The 19,942-nt window shown below is 35.5% G+C and overlaps 1 protein-coding gene across 1 annotated transcript in view; it reads left to right on the plus strand.

Annotated features, from left to right (window-relative positions):
• LOC115887301 (hemicentin-1-like) overlaps nucleotides 1-19,942 on the plus strand; it is a 662,438-nt gene that overhangs the window by 607,821 nt on the left and 34,675 nt on the right. The window contains exon 9 of the mRNA XM_030906694.1: nucleotides 7,534-7,693. Coding sequence (XP_030762554.1) covers nucleotides 7,534-7,693 — 160 coding nt within the window. The remainder of the gene's footprint in view (nucleotides 1-7,533; nucleotides 7,694-19,942) is intronic.

The raw sequence follows: 19,942 nt of genomic DNA on the forward strand, positions 1-19,942 counted from the left end.
ATGCGACTGCAAGGTGTGCTATTACACATTTTAAGCTTAAAGTCAAACACAACACTACTTATTTAAACCAAAAACACGTAATACAAAAGTAAAAGTGTCAAAACGAATGACAATGTCAGGAAATAAATAAATAAATGTGGCAACTTGACATTTTTACAGCAGAGCTACCACCTAAATCCCCAGCGCGAAATTTAAATTCCAGTTAGTCAGTCTGGCGCCGAATATGCGCAATATAATAAATATATAATAAATAAATATCAAATATATTTATTTAACACTCTGTTTATATAAAGATCTTGAATCAACGCCAATAAGATCATGAAATCTTGGAAACAGAATTATATTAGGCATATTATAAAATCATAATATAAATAAACAAACGGTTCAACAACAAATCATGATTCGGATCAATGTATAAGTTTAGCTTATCCTTTAACGTGCGTCTTCAGACAGGAATGCATTTAGCTGCCGACATCTTGACAATTACCTCGACAAGCGTCTAGCCGCTACCGGTAACTGACTAGCCCTAAATTCCGATCACAGCTGATCAATACAGCAGCTGAAAAACAGAGAAGTAATTAACTTTTAGACATTTAAAGCTAATCAAATTCGTATTGTAATTTAAAAAACAATGTGTGTACTATGTGCTCATCATTTGAAGTGAAACTTCTACTAACAGCTATTAAATTGAAGAAAAAATTTTGAACCTAACCAACGATTCGTATATATAGTAGTTTACAGTATTTTTTTATTTTTGTTAAATTATGCGAATATTCCTCGTTGATTAGAGAGATTATTAGAGTTACTAACTCTAATAATCTCTATCTAATAATCTCTCTATTTCTAAGCCGGCAACTGAGCTAGATGCTTTACCTAGACCGTTATTCAGAAGTTACAAACCTATCGATGAAAATATGCATGAAAATTTACTTCCTAGCACACAACTAGAGGATGTTAGTACGCAGATACAGTTTTAAGTTTATAATAGTAGTTATCTTAGCCGCGTATGGCACAGATTGTTACCCAGTGCGAGATAAATTGTTTTAGAAAGGGGTAGATCTACCTCGAATGGGGTAGCTGTGGCAACACTGCCATTACTACTTTTCCTGATGCTAGCTTGTGTGTCACGGCCTTAAATCTTTACTCCCAACGCGCATTAAGAAGTTTCACTTCAAAAAATAATCACGAACAAATGATTGAAACCAAAACAATCAAAACCATCTTGTCGAGGCAGTTGCCAAACTTAAAGGGTATATCATAATTATATAAAATGCAAATGTCAGCAGCCAAGTGCAGTCCTATCCGGAGATACATCGTCGTCAATATCACAAAGTGGCGTAACTCATTGTTTGATATTTCTCGGGAGAGCGGTTTAAGGCTTCCTACTACTTTTGTCCCAATACCAACCAAAATATATTGCAGTCACTGTATTTCTTTAACAAAAAATGAACAATTTCGTTAACAAAAAAGAAACACAGTAGCTTCAATATATTTTGGTTAGTATTGAAACAAAAGTCGTAAAAAACCGCTCTCCTGAAAAATATCAAAAAATTAGTTACGCCACTTTGCGATATTGACAACGGACATATGTATCTTTCGTCTATGGATGTCGACATAGGATAAAAATGTAAACATTTTCCTTGTAGTTATATCAATGATATTAAAAATAATCTCGAAAAAATACAGCGATTTTTTGATTCCGTTAAAAAATAACACACCTTATAACAAGGTTTGGCTATCGTATGTGCTTGTCCAGGCGGTCGGCCGCTTTTTCACGGCCCGAGGCCTTTCTCCGTTGTCCTTTTATTTGGCCAATCGGTTTCGGATTAAACGCAGATCCGATACAACGAACGGACCAATCGGACTCGTTATAGACCGTTAGACCGTAAAGGTTTCACAGAATTTACCTTTGAGAGGAAACACAGGGACAAAATTGCTTTGGCCGTCGTTTCCGTTGCCGATGCGGCAGCGTGCGGAAAGATAAATTAGAGAAGTCGGTTTTACAGCCAGATACTACATACACATACACCGGAAGGTATATATAGGACGTTGTTAGATTTATTACGAAGCTGGCGTTGTCGTAGTTATTGCTTTTATGAAACGAAACGTTTATGTGGAGAGGAATATGGTATCATAATATTGTGTGTTATGGTACACGTTTTCTTAATAATTCTTAGTCGATTACAATTATATTATCTTTGTGAGAACCTTGGACTATAATTATGTTTTTGAATAAAAAACATAAACTTTTACAAATTATTATTTTGACAACCTTAACGCTTGTCTAGTATATTGCCACTTGATCATATAGTGTCCCAATATCCCGTGGACATAGAACTAGTACGTATTTTTGGAATCAAAATAAGTTCATTGGACACAATTTACCTCTATACAAAAGTGCTTCGTTTGTCCGTTAAAGGGCATCAAACTTTAAAAATATAAACACATTTTTTTATTATTTTTATTTTGAAAACCGTTATTCCGATTTGAATGAGATTTTTGATATCTATGTTTTGCTATATGCTTTAATATTTGACTTTCACAAAAATCCAGAAAGTACGGAAAGGGTTAAACCTACCCCCACCCTTACATAAATTTTAGTAGACATATTTTCGAACTCAATCGACAACCGTTTTTTTTTTCGTAAAGTGGTCCTTCTAGTATTTACGACATTTTCTGTCTCTTGTAAAAAACGCCACCGCGCATACTTTTTGAGGAAAAAAAAAATTTTCTGAAGAAAAACTGCTAAAAAATATTTTTGTCACAAAAAGCTCTGAAAGCGCATAAAATCTATTATTCTGTAATAATCTAGTTGTCGAAAATATGGAATTTTATGTTAGAATGTTTAGGACCACCACGACCTTACAGATCTATTGTGTGTTCCCCTTTCTTCAGTTCTGAGACGGCTCCACAGAGGCCAGCCCTCCATCCTCGACATCAGCCGTACCAAAGTTCATTGTTGAGGCGACAGTGTCCTGGTAGAAACCCCGTGACAATCCGAAGATTGTTTTTACTTAAATCAAGTAAAACCTTTGATTTTTCTCGGTCGTAAGTTCTGAGGAACAGTTCTGAAGAAAATTTTATGTTAGCATCACATATTATTGACAATAAGCTTCATAAAAACCTTAAAAAAATACCGTATCACATTGGGCCAGAAACAACTTAAAATGTGGAATAATTCAAAAAAATAAAATTGAGAAAACCCCTTTATTTTTAATTAATAATAGTTAAGAAAACTCTAGAGAATCATCAAATAATAAAATAACTGACATAGGTTACCATGGTACGTGTATGTGCACTGAAAACGTCGAAACGTGGTTTATTTTATTCCGTTTATGCAAAGATTTTGTTTACAAAGTACAAAGTGATTCCAAATATTTTATAAGTTTGTGGCAGGTTTACAACGGGTGATACAAGTACTGTTAAGTTTATTTTATTTATTTGTACTTAATTTTAAACAATATGTACATTATGATCACGGTTTAATGTAAAAAACGTATCATTATAATATACTGATTGTTTTTCTTTTTTAAAAATATAGAAAAATAAGTGGGTTCTCCTCAAAGGGCCAGGTGTCTGGGTTATGTTTTTATTTCCTCAAAAAACACTTTTACTGTTACACTAGACGCGCGTTTCACTAACCATGTTAGCATCATCAGTAGATGATTAAATCTAGTTTAACTACTAGTAGTAAACTACTTACTTATTAACTTCAGTTTTAATTATCTGCTGATATTGCTAACATGGTTAGCGAAACGCGCGTCCAGTGTAAAAATAAAAGTGTTTTTGGTGTATTGTGGTGATTTATTATTTTGCTGTAACACCAAAGGTTCCAACCCCCAACTGTAATCTAAGTATCTTAACAGTAAAAATGCACCCTTTTGTTTGGTTTACTAATTTTATACACTACCGGATTATTGATCCAACCCTACTGAATCGACCCAACCTATTTTCTTAATCATTCTGAGATTCCCTATCGTTTCTAACCGAATGGAACCGTCTATTATACAGGGTGGGTCCTAAATAAGTAAAAATATTATTAGGGTTGATAGTTAAAAGTGGTCGATAAAAGAAATATATTTTCTCTTCACCGTTTTTCAAATCCAAAATAACCGAGTTATTCAATTTCGAGAGCCACCGGATTTTTTCGGTATTTGCATCCTATTTAGTGCCGTAACCATAGGGTAAATCCGTAACCACCTAGAAGCTCTTCAAGATGTTATATAACAATTTAAAGAGCTTCTAGATATAAAAATACTGACCAATCAATCATAAACTGCCATCGAAAAAGAGACAATATATTTGAACCGAAATAAACACACTCAGGCACGGCAAGTGGCCGGGGCAAAAAAGAGTCGCCGAAAAAAATCTAAATCCAACTATAATGAACCGATAAAGTCGAAATAACGTTCACTAAAAGCTATCGAACGGATGTGGAAAAGAAAGAAAGGGCCGATAGAGGGGTGTCTAAGGGCGAGGGAGGAGAAGTGTTTATCGGAAAAACCCCGTAATAATTCACTCTATTGCCGTAGAGGGCGCTGAGACGAGACGGGAGCCTGGGCGTGTAGATTTATTACTGTTTCCCGAGGGACAGGCCCAGACGTATTTAAAAGTACAATAAACGACGTGTTAGCTTTTATTTCAGAGGAATTATTTTCCGCTATTGCGGCTAGGGGGCGTCGCCCTCTTTGTATTATTTGCTATTAAATAATAATTATATAATTTTTTTATAAAATAATTGTTTATTGTTCGTTAGTAAATAACTCACATCAAAAATATAAAATATACACAAAATGTACACACTGTGCAAAATGATGGTACTCATAACCAGTGATGGGAATACACCCAATATATTGAAATTTGATTAAATACCCAAGGTCTATACCCAGTGGTAAATACTTCCTACCCTCCATATATTAAATTTGGGTAAATACCATTATACCCAAGTAGAGTGTAGAATGAGTAAGAGGGGGGGGGATTAATCACTGCGACCTTAAAGATCTATTGTGCCTCCCTTCCTTGAGTCATCACACAATCTATAACCTATCATACCCCTGTTGTAGAGGGGACAGGGTATTTCCCATCCTCCTTTGACAACAGTTCTTCCTCCGAGGGTACACACCCTTCCACGGTTGGAGTTTGGCCCTCCGTGCCGCTCTTTACCGTCGAGGAGCTTGCCTCCGGTTGAAGAACCCGTGAGGTGGAGGCTGGAGGATCTGTCTCCATTTTGTCTATCTCTTTCACTTGGTCTCTCCTTAGACCTGATACCGGTGTTCTCCCGTATCTATAATAGAGGATATGTCCCTCTTTCTCTATTGCCCCCTTAGATTTGAAGTCGATTCCTATTGTGAAGGCCTGACCATGACCCTCCTCCCTCGAGTTGATGACTCACCAACTCGATGTCCTTACATTGAAATTCTTACCTTGGATAAGGCTCAGCAGGTAGGTGGTGTCTTTCCCCTTAGGGATGTTTTCTCCCTTCACTGCAACCAGTTCCGGCCCTCGCCAATTTTTAAGCTTAGGTGTGTGCGATTTCCACCAACCAATTCGCCGATTCTTGAGATACACAATCTATGAGGATCAGGCCCACCCGAAAGTGTAACCCCACAAAACGTAGCTGACCCACATTTTGTAGATCGTTGTTTTGCGTTAGTGGACAGAGCAACCTCTGGAAAATCCTTTGGCAGCACCGCCATTTTCACTTGTCGAGCAATAGCGGCAAAGCTGGTGATACGTCCCTGCTTGCCTCCCGGTGTTGGACGGCTTTCCATCCTGGCTTTTTTCTCTCCTTGCCGGAGAAGAGGTGAGAGGTTCTCGCTCCCTCTCTTGACCGTTGATGGAGATGAGTCAGGCTGTTTCTTGGTTTCTTTACTCTCCCCTTTTCGGAGGAGTGTTTTCGCTTTTTCTTCCTCTGGAGCAAGTTCTTCGTGGACCAGTCGGAGGTATCTCCGTGCTTGTGCTCCGCTAAGACCTACTCTCAGAGGATCGTCTAGCCCGCCTGATTGACCCAGGCCGGGTAGAAGAAACGGTAGCTCATGTCGCTTATTGGGTTTAGGAGGTAGGTTCCCGACCCTTGCTGGAGAAGGTGGTAGCTTGTGTGCCACTTGTGGAGGATACTCCCAAGCAAGTGTCAGCCGCCCCTCCTGTAGTTTCCTTTGGATTTTGTCCCTTGGAACTTTCATTTGTAATGTTCCCAGTGTCGCTAGGGGGCTTCCCCACAGATTCACCGGTGGTGTTTTTAATACTAGATCTCATAGTGTTCCGAGAGGAAACATCTTATTTTTATTTACACCTTTATTTTTTTTTTTTGTTCCTGCTGGTATAATTTAATGTAGTGACCAAACACCAAAATTTTCGAAGTGACTTCCTCGCTTAATTTCAACGTTAACACCTTAAAAATTATTTAGAATCATAAAAATTAGGCCCCCTACTAAAAACACAAGGATTTTGGTAGCTTGACCGGACTAGAAGTGTTCAGGGGAAAAATCAATGTATATTTGTATATATATATATATGGTTAGTCTTTTTTATATTTATCTTTCTACATTTTTTTTTTTCATTCGTAAATAATATTTGAAAAATAGGTTTTTGTGTGCTTTTCTCTGGTATGGTAAAATACAACATAGTTTATTTATTGAAGAAATAAAATGTTATCTGTAAACATTTTTTTCCATAAATAGGTTGTTATTAGGAACTTGACATTTTTCGCAATAACAAAATAAGAAACAAGTATCATATTAGCGACGAGCTTCAAATTAACTTTTCATAGAAACTAATTTCACATTTGTTTGCATCATATTTCATCCTATAGAGAAAAAGATTGAATTTCCAGTCACCCACTCAAAGAGGTTTCTTCCTACCCTCCATTGGCCACGTCATTTCTTTGGCATTTTCCAATCTTGGAATTTCCCACACTTATCAACCGATCCATCCAGCGCTAATGCCTTCTCTATCGCCCCGTCGAAATATCAAATGGCACAATCCAGTATCCAGTCTCAATTACAAACGCGATATCCAAAACTTACACTGGATATCGATTATCAAATAGAATAGGATGGGTACAGGGAGGAAGGGGATTTATGTATAGTTTAAGCAAATGATCGATGGCCATTGTCTGCTTTATCTTTGATCTAACCCCAACTAACCTCAACTACGTTGTATATCTTTGAAATATTATAATGTGAACTGTTATTTTTTAATTTTTACATTATTTATTCATCATACTAAAGTCTGAGCACCTGCATACGTATCCTTAAAGACCTGCCAGAGTTTTCACTGCTATTTTTCCCTATATTTCAACTCTCTATCTCCGCGTACAGTAAAAGCGACCCCACGAAATATAATCCCACCATTACTAACCTCTTATTTTTCCTCTAAACACTCTAATCCGCTTATAGAGCATTTTTAAAAATATCTTTTCCGTCTTACAGAAACAACTCCATTAAAGGATAACGTACATTCAATTTCTAGGACTTATTTTTTAGAGGATTTGTCAAAGTAAATGAATAAAACGAATATTTTCCTTATTTACAGGGTGTGCTGGTTAGTCAGAACGTATCATCGGGGATAATAATCAGCACGAATAGTTTGGTTCTACAAAGCGTTACTAGGTGGCACAGTGGGGCATATACGTGTCTTGCTGTGAATCCTCGAGGAGAGACGCTGAGTGACCCTGTCAATCTGAAAGTCCGATGTAAGTATTAAATGTTGCATAACTAAAAATTAAATGACCTTTTTAACGTAATGTTAACGTACTAAAATGTATATTTAGGCTTTTTATATTTTATTCTAACTTGAATTTCTGATTATTAATTACGGCGAATAAAAAGCGAGTTTACTTTAACATAATTACAAGCACCGTCAAAAGGTACATCTAAAAAGAGGCTGCAATAACGCTAATTACGGCCTGGCTCTATGCAGAAATCCTTCAAAGAGCCTTTATATATTCCAAGAAATAGCCTATTTCTTTTTTCAATTAACTTTTTTTTATTTAGAGATACCATTAACTTAAGTAACTTAATGAGTTTTTATTAAGTTTGCATAACATAGAAAGGAAGTAAATATCTTATTAATTATTGCTGTAGTTTGGGACTATTTTGGTATTAGATCCTTGGTTATTTGTAAAATATTTTTATTTTTATCCTTTTCTTCTGTTTTGCAAAACGAATTACAAATATGGCCACAAAACAGTATGTGTCCAATAAATCTCTAGTAGTGGAAAAATCACCAGGTCATAAGGAAACAAAGGAAAAATATCAAAACTCTAGTAAGTTGATCTACTAACAAATCATATTGCAAGCTCAAAAGTACGGACTCTTAAGTTATTACACTTTGTGAAATGAGTAGGATTGAAAAATGTAATCTCAAGATTAAAAAAAATGTCAAGTATTTTATGTTAACGCCTCCTTTTGCTCTAAGACTAATCTGTACGGGGCTTACTTTGTTTAACCGGAATCCAAACCGCGGTCCTCGGTCATATGATTGTCAATGGCCTATCGACTTATGGTCGTACTGGAAGAGACCAATAGCCACCTCTTAATATCTAGCTTGTCAATATAAATACCGGCTGGTTTTGGCTGGGTTTTCAGATAAAAAAACGGGATTTGGTATATTAGTATATGATATAAATTAGGACTGATTAAAGCTGGATTTATAAACTCGGGAGTTGAGGTTCAGTTGAGGTTCAATTACCGTTCAAAATGTTCAACGCTATGAAATGAACGCGCGCATTTATAAAGTCAGTTGGTCGAAAAGTTGGCAGTTCCTTTTACTTTCAGCGGAGTTCAAAGATGGTCAATGTTTATGTCGGCAGTTGGCGACCGCTGGCGACGTTCGGCGACAGCCAATGAATAAGCGCCTGTCGATCACGTGAAGTACGCCGATACATTAGAAAATTACCCTTATTGTTGTTTGTTGTTTATATTTGTTGTTTATATTTTGGCTAATCTTGGATTACTGTGTTTGAACTTTGACAAATATCAAAAGTATTTTTAAATCGAAAGAAAAACGTTCGAAATTTTCACAATTCCAAACCTAACCTACAACCGAAACTGACAGTTTATAAATGCAAAAACATTGAACCTCAACTGCCGCGAACATCCAACTGCAACTGAACCTCAACTGAACGCCAACTCCCGTGTTTATAAATCTAGCTTTACTTATTCAATTGTTTTTGACCACTTCCTGTTTCACCGGAAATGAATACAAGTTTCTATTTTTAAATGACACCCTCGGTATTTTTTTACTTTATTCGATAGAAAATGATGCTCTGAACAGAATGACAGATGAAAATATGTCAAGTTTTAAGATTTTCGTATATGGTTTATTTGAAATTGTAACATGCGGTTTATAACAATGCCAAGTGTGTGGTACCAAATTATTCGTAAAAAAAATCGCAAAAAAGTGACTTAAAAGGTACCTTTTAAAGCACTTCAGATTGAAATTTAAATTTTAAATGCGATTTATTTTTAAGCGAAAATGTAAAAAGTTGACATATCATATGTCATTCTATTTCAAGTGTCATTTTCTATCGAATAAACTAAAAAAATTCCGAGAGTGTCATTTAAAAATCAGAAGTTGTAGTCATTTCCGGTGAAACAGGTAGTGGTCAAAACAATTGAATACGTCAATCAATCCTATTTTATATCGTATACTAACATACCAAAACTCTTTTTTTCGTCTGAAAAAATAATAAAGTTATAGGAGTGGGCCAGTTTTGAGACGCACTCGCTATATATAAAAATAATAATAGTAATAAAATTATGTTTACGTATTTTTTTTATCTTAACAATAATGCTAAATAAGTGATAAAGTAAAAAATAAAGTATTAAAATCCCATTTGTTGCAAACTATTTAGCGGTCACTGTAGTATTACATTTACCTACAATAATTTATGGAAAGTGGTAATTTTTACTACCCTATTCAATAAAACTTCCCTAAAGGAGACAAATCAAGTATAATTACTCCGAAATATCACAAGTTAAAACACCGCCGACACGAGAAAATTTACTTTGCGCCTTAAGACAGCCAGCTGACGCCGAAACATCATCATCATCATCTTCCTTCGGCAATTCTATTTCGCCAAAATATCAGTCTAAATGCTTCAGACTCGGGGATTTCGTCAAATTTCGACGTCTTCCGTCCCCCACTTCCATTAAACGGCAATTTGGCTTTGGCTGGGAGCGCGCGTGTGTGTGTGTAAATATACGGGAAAATATTTGCATAATATTTGAAATACGGCACCGGGGATGACGCGAAATTCTTATCGGAAAGCCGCGGGCTGTTTGAAATTTCCGTGGGCTCAGCGCGAACGCTTACGTAAACACAGCGAGGCTAGAAACATCGTAATGTGCAGTAACGTCCACAAACTAATGTCGATTTTGGAAATAGCTACTAAGTGTCACTAGAAAATTGCCATGGCAACACCAGCCATCTTGATTACAATTTTATTGAAAAATCGCTTTTTATTTAAAATCTGAGCCAGATAGATATAGGAAACCCTAATATAGTTTGAAAGAGCATTTAAATCTGCTTCGACTTATTCAAAAAAATACATAGTGTTGTATTTAAAATAACGAAGTATTTATGTAAAATAAATATTTAAAATAGACCAGCAATATTTGATCCCCTGTATACATTTAAGGAAGCAATAATTTTTTTTAGTAAAGTTTATTTCACTGGCTTCAAAGGCAGCACAAGAATTAACTCTGAAAAGTAATGTACAGGGTGTTGACAAACATTTTTATTATAGCATGCTTATTTAAATATCTTTAAATATCTCAAAAACTAAAGCTTTTAAACATATTAAATCCTTATAATAAATTTCTTATTTTATGTCCAAGAATCCAAAAATGAAATAAAATACCGGGTGTTCCATAAGAAAAAATATAACTTTGGTATGGATCTTAGTAAATAATTTTAAATTATGTACATTACCTCTCTACATATACCCATAAAATATTTTGTTTCTACGTCTTTCCGTTTTCGTATAATCAACCGAGGCGAATGAGGTGCGCCACCCTGTATAATAAATATAGGGAAACAAACTAGGAAACACCAAAACACAGTACGCTGAAGTACTTCCAGTTTTGCCAACATCATTGGACTTTAACTCTACGCGATCTCAGTCACCATAACTCATCAACCGTCTGACTCACTCATTAACTGACTGCCTGCGCTGTCTTTAGCATATTCTATTATATTCGTCTTCTCGTCGCAGCCATCGGCGCGCGGCGGGTGCGTTATAAAGCAGTTTACAGTATATTTCCACCGCCGATACCTGCGACGAACTTCGCCTTGAATTCTTACGTTACGTCAACCAAATTTTAGTTACTTAATTAATAATGTTTATTAGAAAAAGCATGCCTAGGTCGACGTTACGCGCACGATTCTCTTGGGTTCACATCGAATTGGCTTACTGAAAACAAATCAGTTTATATAAACTAAGTTGGCCTAGATTTAAGTTTTGACATTATATTATTTTTGTCATGTTTTGCAGCATCAACGATTATTTTTGTCCTTATGTCTTCTGTGCCAGTTTTAATCACGACATAAATAAGTTTTTTTTTAGTTTTTTTTTTCATTTAGATATTTTAATATAGTTTTTTTATTCTTTGTATGACGGAGAGAGAAATACTTTCCGAAACGTTAAGCATTTTTTTGTCCGTTGGGCAAATTTGTTCATTAGTAAGCCACTGCTGACAATCAGTCTCCGTTGGATTAACGCAGCAGTGTTTACAAAAAATAACTATTTTATTTTGTAGATTTTCTTCCAGTGGCGAAATATCCATAGGTCTTTTTTGGATAACAAGTTTTATCATCACTCAGAATTGATATATTTTAAGTACTACTACTGCCATTACTCGCTGACAAGTATTTGACACGCATCAGAAGATGTTTACGCAAGGCGTTTTCTTTCGTGAGGTTTTCTGCGACTAAAAAGCCCGATATGTCTCTCTTCCGCACTCCGGACATTCAAAAATCTCATTACTTTGTTCCCTCTTTACTCTTTGGTTGTCGTTGTTAACTGAGTTTACAATTGTTCTCCATTGCGTTCTATTGTAAAATATTCTTGCATCTTTTCAGTTGTCCACCCGGTTTTCTCCTACCCTCCACAAACTCAACGTAAAGAAGAGATTTCGGTAGGCGGTTTTCTTGCATCCTGCATACGTGGCCAGCCCATCTTAAGCGGGATCTAGTAATCATGACTTCAGCGCTCTCGCAGCGAGCTTTTTCAAGGACTGATACATTTGAGACATGGTGGTACCATTTGATTCTTAACAGTTGTCTAAGGTGTCTCTGTTGCAACTCTTAATGCGTTCGTGTGCCGGCGGTACAATACCCAAGCATCGTATATTTTAAGTAAAAATACCTACGATGGTATCAGTAAAAACAAAACGGGTCTTAAATCCGAATTGGTTTAAAATACGGTTTTATAATTCTACGGCAATTTAAAATTAAACTGTTCTATTAAATGTTATATTACTATATAAATTTCTGTAAATTCTCTTAGACTTCTCGATAATATCCTCTCACTCTACGTCTTTCCTAGTACACTAAATATCGCTCCGAATCGAGTGTAAGCCAACTTTTACCCTATCGATATTTCCTACGGACTTAACAAACTAATTTCGAGATGACCGTCCGCACGGAAAATGTCGTAAAGGAAAATTTAGCGATACTTCTAGTCCGGAAAACGGACGCTTTCCATCGTCGACAATCGAATTTTCGCACAACTGGGCCCCCAAGAGCCCCGTATGAAACGGCCGGCCGGGCCCCGCTACACACTTAGAACTTCGTATTTTCCTTCTTGGAAATGGGCGAAAAGGAAAACGATCCTAACGAAAGTACACGGAAGTTGTTCGTTTACATTGCTTTATTAGTTTTAGCGTTTATAAACATCGATCGTTCGGTCTTTAATATTCTCATAAGAGTTTTTGCCATTAATTTCTAGTTTGTCTAAATGTCTATCTAATATCGCAACTATGTCAATCTACCTATAATGTTTCAATCTTTCAGCGATACCATGCTACGTGCTCTGTGTTAGAGGTGGGCAATGTAGAATGTAGAATGTTTAGGAGGGCAGTTAATCACTGCGACCTTACAAATCTATTGTTTCCCCTTTCTTGAGTTATAACGAGTTATAACTCATCATACAGTCACATGGCTTTAACAAAAGCCAGTATCTGAGACGGCTCCACAGAGGCCAGTTCTCCATCCTCGACATCAGCCGTATCAAAGTTCATGGCACGAATGCTCGTCGTCTTAATTCCAAGTTACTGATGGAGTCTTCCAGATTCTTCAGTTCCGCTTTCAGTTGGTTCCTGTTTGGAAAACAGAACGGTTCTGGTCCAATTAGTGGGAGTGTTTGCTCCTTTCCTAGCTTGATCATTTGCTTTTTCATTGCTTTCTATCCCTTGGTGAGCAGGCACCCACAGTAGGAGGACTTTATTTTCTTTGCCTAATTTGTTGAGCTTCTCTAGGCATTCTTTGATCAACTTAGAATTGATGCTTAGTAAGTTGATCGCGTTTAGTGCTGCTTAACTATCGGATAGGATGGCAATTTCCTGTTTTCGATAGTTCCTATCTAAGATAAATTGTACGCATATTTCGATAGCGTAAATTTCTGTCTGAAGGATACTGTGGATAGAGGTGGGCAAAGATTGAATGAATCTTTCATTTGAACGAGTTTTAAAAATGAATCGTATGAATCGATTCACCGCTGAGAATACGGTTTCTTCAAATGAATCGTGGCCTTTAAGGAAGCCTCATACGACTTTACTGAAGTAAATCGATACGGATTAGTAATGGGCTTTATTTTCTTTGCCTAATTTGTTGAGCTTCTTTAGGCATTTTTTGACCAACTTCGAATTGATGTTTACTGAGTTGATCGCGTTTAGTGCTGCTTGACTATCAGATAGGATGGCAATTTCCTGTTTTCGATAGTTCCTATTTAAGATAAATTGTATGCATATTTCCTGTTACGATTCTTTTTAGTGAATCGAATCACACAATTCAATTTGTCATATTGAGTTGACTTTTACGATTCGTTCATTTGAACGAAACACATGCACAATTTACGTTTCATAAAAACAAGAATCGTAACTGACACTACCGGCGATAATTTGGTCGGACAATTGAAATAGAAATATACAGTTCTTTCATTGGCTTTTCAACACTTTATGGCACTGGTGTAATTGGATTGATTATTTTTATCAATAATATTAATTTATCAATCCAATTCATATATACTATTTATTAAAACACTTCTTAATACCAATTTAATATTTTTAGAGTATATTTTAATTACGATTTAATAATCATATAACAAATAGTATTATAATACCGCACGATCGAAAAAAATAACGTCCAGTTGGCTTGGAAATGAACTGATGAATCAATGACATTCCTCATATAATTTTACATACAAGTATAAAATGACAGCGATCTTCATTTCATAGCCATCGCCGACGCCGTTTTTTATCATATTGAGCAGAGGCCAACAATATTTATTTGGAGTTGCATAAAAACACAATTTTGTCTTTTAGTCCGACATTTAATGGTTTATAGTCGGTAATTTTTTTTTTAACAAAAATATTAACTCATCGTTCAAATTTTATGGATCCGTGCTGGCCACGATTCAATTGAGCTACGGTTCGCTCAAGTAATGAATGTATTCTTACGACTCTTTGAACGAACGAGCCGTAGAAACGAACGATCGCATTGTGATCCGATTCAATTCACACGACTCTGTTTTACAACTCGTTCGTTCAAATTTTATGGATCCGTGTGCAGATAACCAGAAAATTCTGTATATATGTATGGGTATGGCGACATATATATCCTGACAAAGATAATAATCTGTAATTGTAGTTTCTGTTTATTTTGTATCTGCCGTTTTTCAATAAAAGTTTACTAAGTTTTGCGTTTACTCCTGGTTTATTCCCATGTCGAGTCTCGGAACAATAATACAACACCACGATTGAATTATTGAACAAATTGTTTTTCTAAGCAGTGAAGTGAATCTCACGATTCATGAATGAACGACTCGTTTAATCTTTGCTCACATCTAATACGGATCCATAATAAACCAATCAAATAAGAGGGGTCGCTTGGAAAAATTTGTTGGAAAACTAATTATTGCTTTGATTGGTTCATATGACGTAAAAGTTAGTTTCCTAGGTTTGCACATTCCGCTTGACTCAGGAGGCCTAAAAAATAGTAAAATTTTTGGACTTTTTTGAGATTTTCGCCTGACGTTGTTCCGAAATGTTGAGTTCTAGCGAATATTTCACGTAATAAACAACGTAAATTAAAGAGAATTAAATTCTCTCTGGAATGAGTATAAATTTATTCAAATCGGTTTAGTCGTATGGCTAAAATCGAAAGTTGAAGATTGATGATATCACTTTGCTGAAAATGCATTAAAGTGGCATTGAATTGTCCATCACATGGAAAACATCATTCTAGTTGAAAAAAATGCAACGAAAGTTATAACGCATCAAATTATAGGTTTAGCTTTTTAAATTTGTGTTAAGGGTTAATTTTTAAATTTGATCAAGTACATGCCGAGAAAATAAAAATATTTTGAAACTTGCCTTATGCTTTTCAGTGCCCAAGAGAGGTACTCTACCGTTCCTTCCAACTCTGTATAGATGTTAATTGCGATTTTTTAATTATTGTAGCTTAACTGAGAGATGATCAAAACGCGTTTTGTCGTACTTTATAAACGATCTGGTGGTAGAAGCGGCGAGAAGCCACCGGATTTAGAATCACTAGATTTAGTCATTAGAAACATCGTCGTCAAGTCACCAGACTCCCAGAAAATAGAGTAATATCCGTGCTAATGATGAAGATCCAGACCGGTTTACCCTGCAGAAATATTTTAAGGATTTTGATGGGTATATTTATTCTTTCTTACAATTAGATTGCTAAATAAGTCCGCTAAATACAGAGTGGAAAATAACTATAACTTTAGTGTTAATTCGTTCTGTATCTACGTTTATTTTTTAGCGTTTCTATATTATGCACAAGAAGCTTCAGAGATTTTGGGATCCACATCATTCAAAAAATTAACCAGCTTGTAGTGAGAGTGCAGAGTGCATATCATGCATTGTATGTCGTGTCGTCGAGCGTGTCGTATAATAGTGGTAGCAACTCCAACCCCGTTTTCGTTGACGATCGTCTGTCATTATAAATTTTTGGTACCACTTTTCATTAAGAATATTATAACCAATGTTTCTAAACCATTATGGCTAAGTAGTATCTGCCACAGGACCGGAAGCTTCTCGCCGCTTCCGCCACTAGGATCAATTTCCGGACAAATACGACAAAGCACATAAAAGATTCTGAAAGGCTAGATTTTCAACAAATTCAAGTCTATCTCGCAATTAGTATCTATATCTACACTTTTTAGGTAATTTCATATTTTATTTGAAATTGTAACATGCGGTTCATAACGACAATTTGACTCCAAATACCAAGTGTGTGGTATCAAATTATTTGTAAGAAAATGCTTTTTCCAAATATGCTAATGAGCCAACCGTGTTCCATTTGAAAAAATTGAGATAAGATTAAACATATCATTGGGGCATCTTTTAACCGGCCAGGACAAGATACGAAAAACATTAGTTGATAAAATCTATTTTTCCAAGGCTCCTTGATTAAAAATTATTTAAGTATTTTTAACACAGCGATGGCACTCTCGTAGATTGAAATATAATTTGACATAATGTGATATGTCATTCTATTCAGGGTGTCATTTTATATCGAATAAAGTAGAAATATACCGAGGGTACCATTTAAAAATCAAAAGTTATAGGCATTTCCGATGAAACAGGAAGTGATCAAAAACAATTGAATACGTCAATCAATCCTAGTTTATGTCGTATACTAACATACCAGATTTCTTTTTTTTATCTGTAAAAATAAAAAAGTTATAGGGATGGGCCACTTTCGAGACGCACCCGGTATATTAAACCCACAATTTGATGCTCTATAATTTTTGTTGTACTTTCTTTATTTAGAATAATGTACTCCATATGATGGACGACTGAATCGGTGGATGCAGAGTGACGTGCGAGTGCTCACAGAGCCCGGTCGTTTAGCCCAGTTCGATAAAGAAAGTCAATAGGTTATTCCACTGATAGATTTTACGTCTTTAAAATAGGCCATCGGGCTATTTTGAGCTTAGATTAAGAATAAAAAAAAATAGGCAAGCGTCGTCTAGTCATTAACCCTCGCGCTTGCTTTACAATGTCATTACGAGTTGAAGAAGTAATAATGGTTGTCTTTCAATTAAAATCTCGTCGAAAAAAATCGCTCATATTACCCCTAGGTGTGTGACAAAATGACATAAAGAAGAGCTTAGCGACAACGTATTAGGCTGATGCGCACATACATTTATACATGCCGACGACATATTCCAGCGTGCGGACGTGGAAGGCACCAGTAATTAGATGCGGCGCCCTCTGGGGGCGCATTTAAGTGGCAGAATTGCATTTGATTACGACCGCACACCTGTTTCCCTTTCCCATCGTGTTGTGGCGTTGTAGTTATGGAGGGAACTAAGGGGGGACGGAATTGCGACAACGTTATATAGAGCAATATGCTTTATGTCGCTGAGCTAGTTACTAACTAGTTTATAGTTGGATCGTAGGTGAACAATTAATTGAGACGACTTTTATAAAATCCATAACTAAAAAAATGTTTCTAACGCTAGGTAAGATTATTTATCACATGCTATTCACTACCAGCCAGCGACTTTCGCGTGTCTAATTCAAGTGTCATCCTTAGAGTAATATAATCTAAGCTATCCTAATGCACCTCTATCCCCCTATAGACTTGATGCAGTTCAGTTGACTTTTAAAATTTTGACAGCAGCGCTCGGTACGGCAGAAATCAGAACTATCAAGCTCTGCATTTCACGCACTCCCGGTTAGCATTCATGTTGATTACATTAAAATAATAATGAAATCGTGGCTTTGTCATATATTTGAGGATTCTACTTTTTACTGGTCCAGTTATTGAAACGAAAAAATTCTCAGGTATGAAGTTTATGCGTAAAAATTACCTCATAAAGAACCCAAACAGGGCGACGCGTTAATGTTGTGACAATTTCAAATGATAATAAAATGACCATAAAATATCATCAACACGAGAAGGAGAGCATCATTGCGTGGTTGTTGGGTATAATAACATTCAATACAACTCTCCCGGAATAACATTTTACAACTTCTCAGCTTTATCACACAGGTTTGATCGAAAACAAAAATGGATTCAGGCAGTTCGACGAAACAAGTGAGTAAACAATGTACCCGTTACATAATTAAAAATTAAATAGGTATACAGGGTCCGGCAATAGTGCGTCGGGCATCTGTAGCTCCTAGAATAAAAAATAACTTGGAAATTTTGTTTAAGTGCAAACATAAAGCTTGTACTAGGATCCTAGAATGTCTTTTAGGAAAATACTTCTTATACAGACTTCTACAGAGTACCTCAAAAAAGTGAGTACCTCAAAAAATACAGTGTTGCCGGTTTTCACGTATTTGATTCCCTTTCAAAAAAATTGTATTAAAATAACCGTCTGTCCGTCTGTGGGTGGCTGCAACGACGTCCCGTCATCCTGCTGTTAAAAGATGACAGTTGGTTTTCATATATAAAAACCCATTGTTTTGTTTTAACCGCAGGATTACGGGACGTCGCGCGTCGTTGCAGCCACCCTGAATTGTATGATAGTTATGTATAGTCTATAGTATCTAATTAGTAATTAATTTAACTTTCACAAAATTTATATTAAAATATCAATATTTGATTTTTTATTCCCAGCATGCGTAAAGAAAATGAATATACAGGGTGTTTCAAAAAGCATGTGCCATATCTCGTCGGGAGATTCCTCACGTAAAAATAAGACTTATTTTTCATTTCAACAATTTTTTAGAAACTTTCATGTATACTACTCAAATGAATATACAGCGTGTTTCAAAAAACATGTGCCATATCTCGTCGGGAGATTTCTCACGTAAAAATAAGACTTATTTTTCATTTCAACAATTTTTTAGAAACTTTCATGTATACTACTCAAATGAATATACAGCGTGTTTCAAAAAACATGTGCCATATCTCGCCGGGAAATTCCTCACGTAAAAATATTGCAGAGGTCCGATTCTGCTTTGTTTCGTAGCTACGAGGTGTTAAAGTCTTAATAATCTTTCCATTTATTATAATTTTCTTCCAAGTAGTTTTAGTGATTTGAATGAAATTTTGAGAGTAAAAGTTACTATAAGTGCTACACATTTTAATGCTAAAAAAGTGTCAATAAATTCATCAGGGACGTGCATATTTGCATATGGGTTATCACTGGAATATTTTTCAAAAAAAAACATGTGCGACACTGGCTTTTTTTCTTTTGAAATCAAAATTTTGTAGACCGTTTAATGCCAATTAAAAGTTATCTCTTAATATTTTTTCGAATTCGGCCTCCTTGATGAGAATAATGCAATTTTATTAATCACAATTAATAAAATTAAAATAAAAATTAAATTAATAAATTATATATTTTACCTAATTTATTATTAAATATTATTACTATTAGTTATTATTACTATTAGTCCAACATAACAGCAATTTCAAATAAAAAATAATGGTATATTTAAGATAATTACAAAAGACCTAATTTTAAAAAGTTTTAACATCCTGTAACTCTAAAACTATGCGTTTCCATACCCATGTTTATAGGAACTTTTTTTCACATTTTTTGATGAGGAATCAATAAGTATTTATTTAAAACTTTTGCAAGTTAATTATATAATTTTTTAAAGGATGCTATTAGATTTGGATCAAGGCAAATTAATAAAATTGCGTTTATCTCATCAAGGATGCCGAAATCGACAAAATATTAAGAGACAACAACTTTTAATCGGCGTTAAATTGCTTACACTATTTC

The sequence above is a fragment of the Sitophilus oryzae genome, unplaced genomic scaffold, assembly GCF_002938485.1.
Source record: "Sitophilus oryzae breed Bouriz unplaced genomic scaffold, Soryzae_2.0 scaffold_562_pilon_pilon, whole genome shotgun sequence".
Classification (NCBI taxonomy): domain Eukaryota; kingdom Metazoa; phylum Arthropoda; class Insecta; order Coleoptera; family Curculionidae; genus Sitophilus; species Sitophilus oryzae.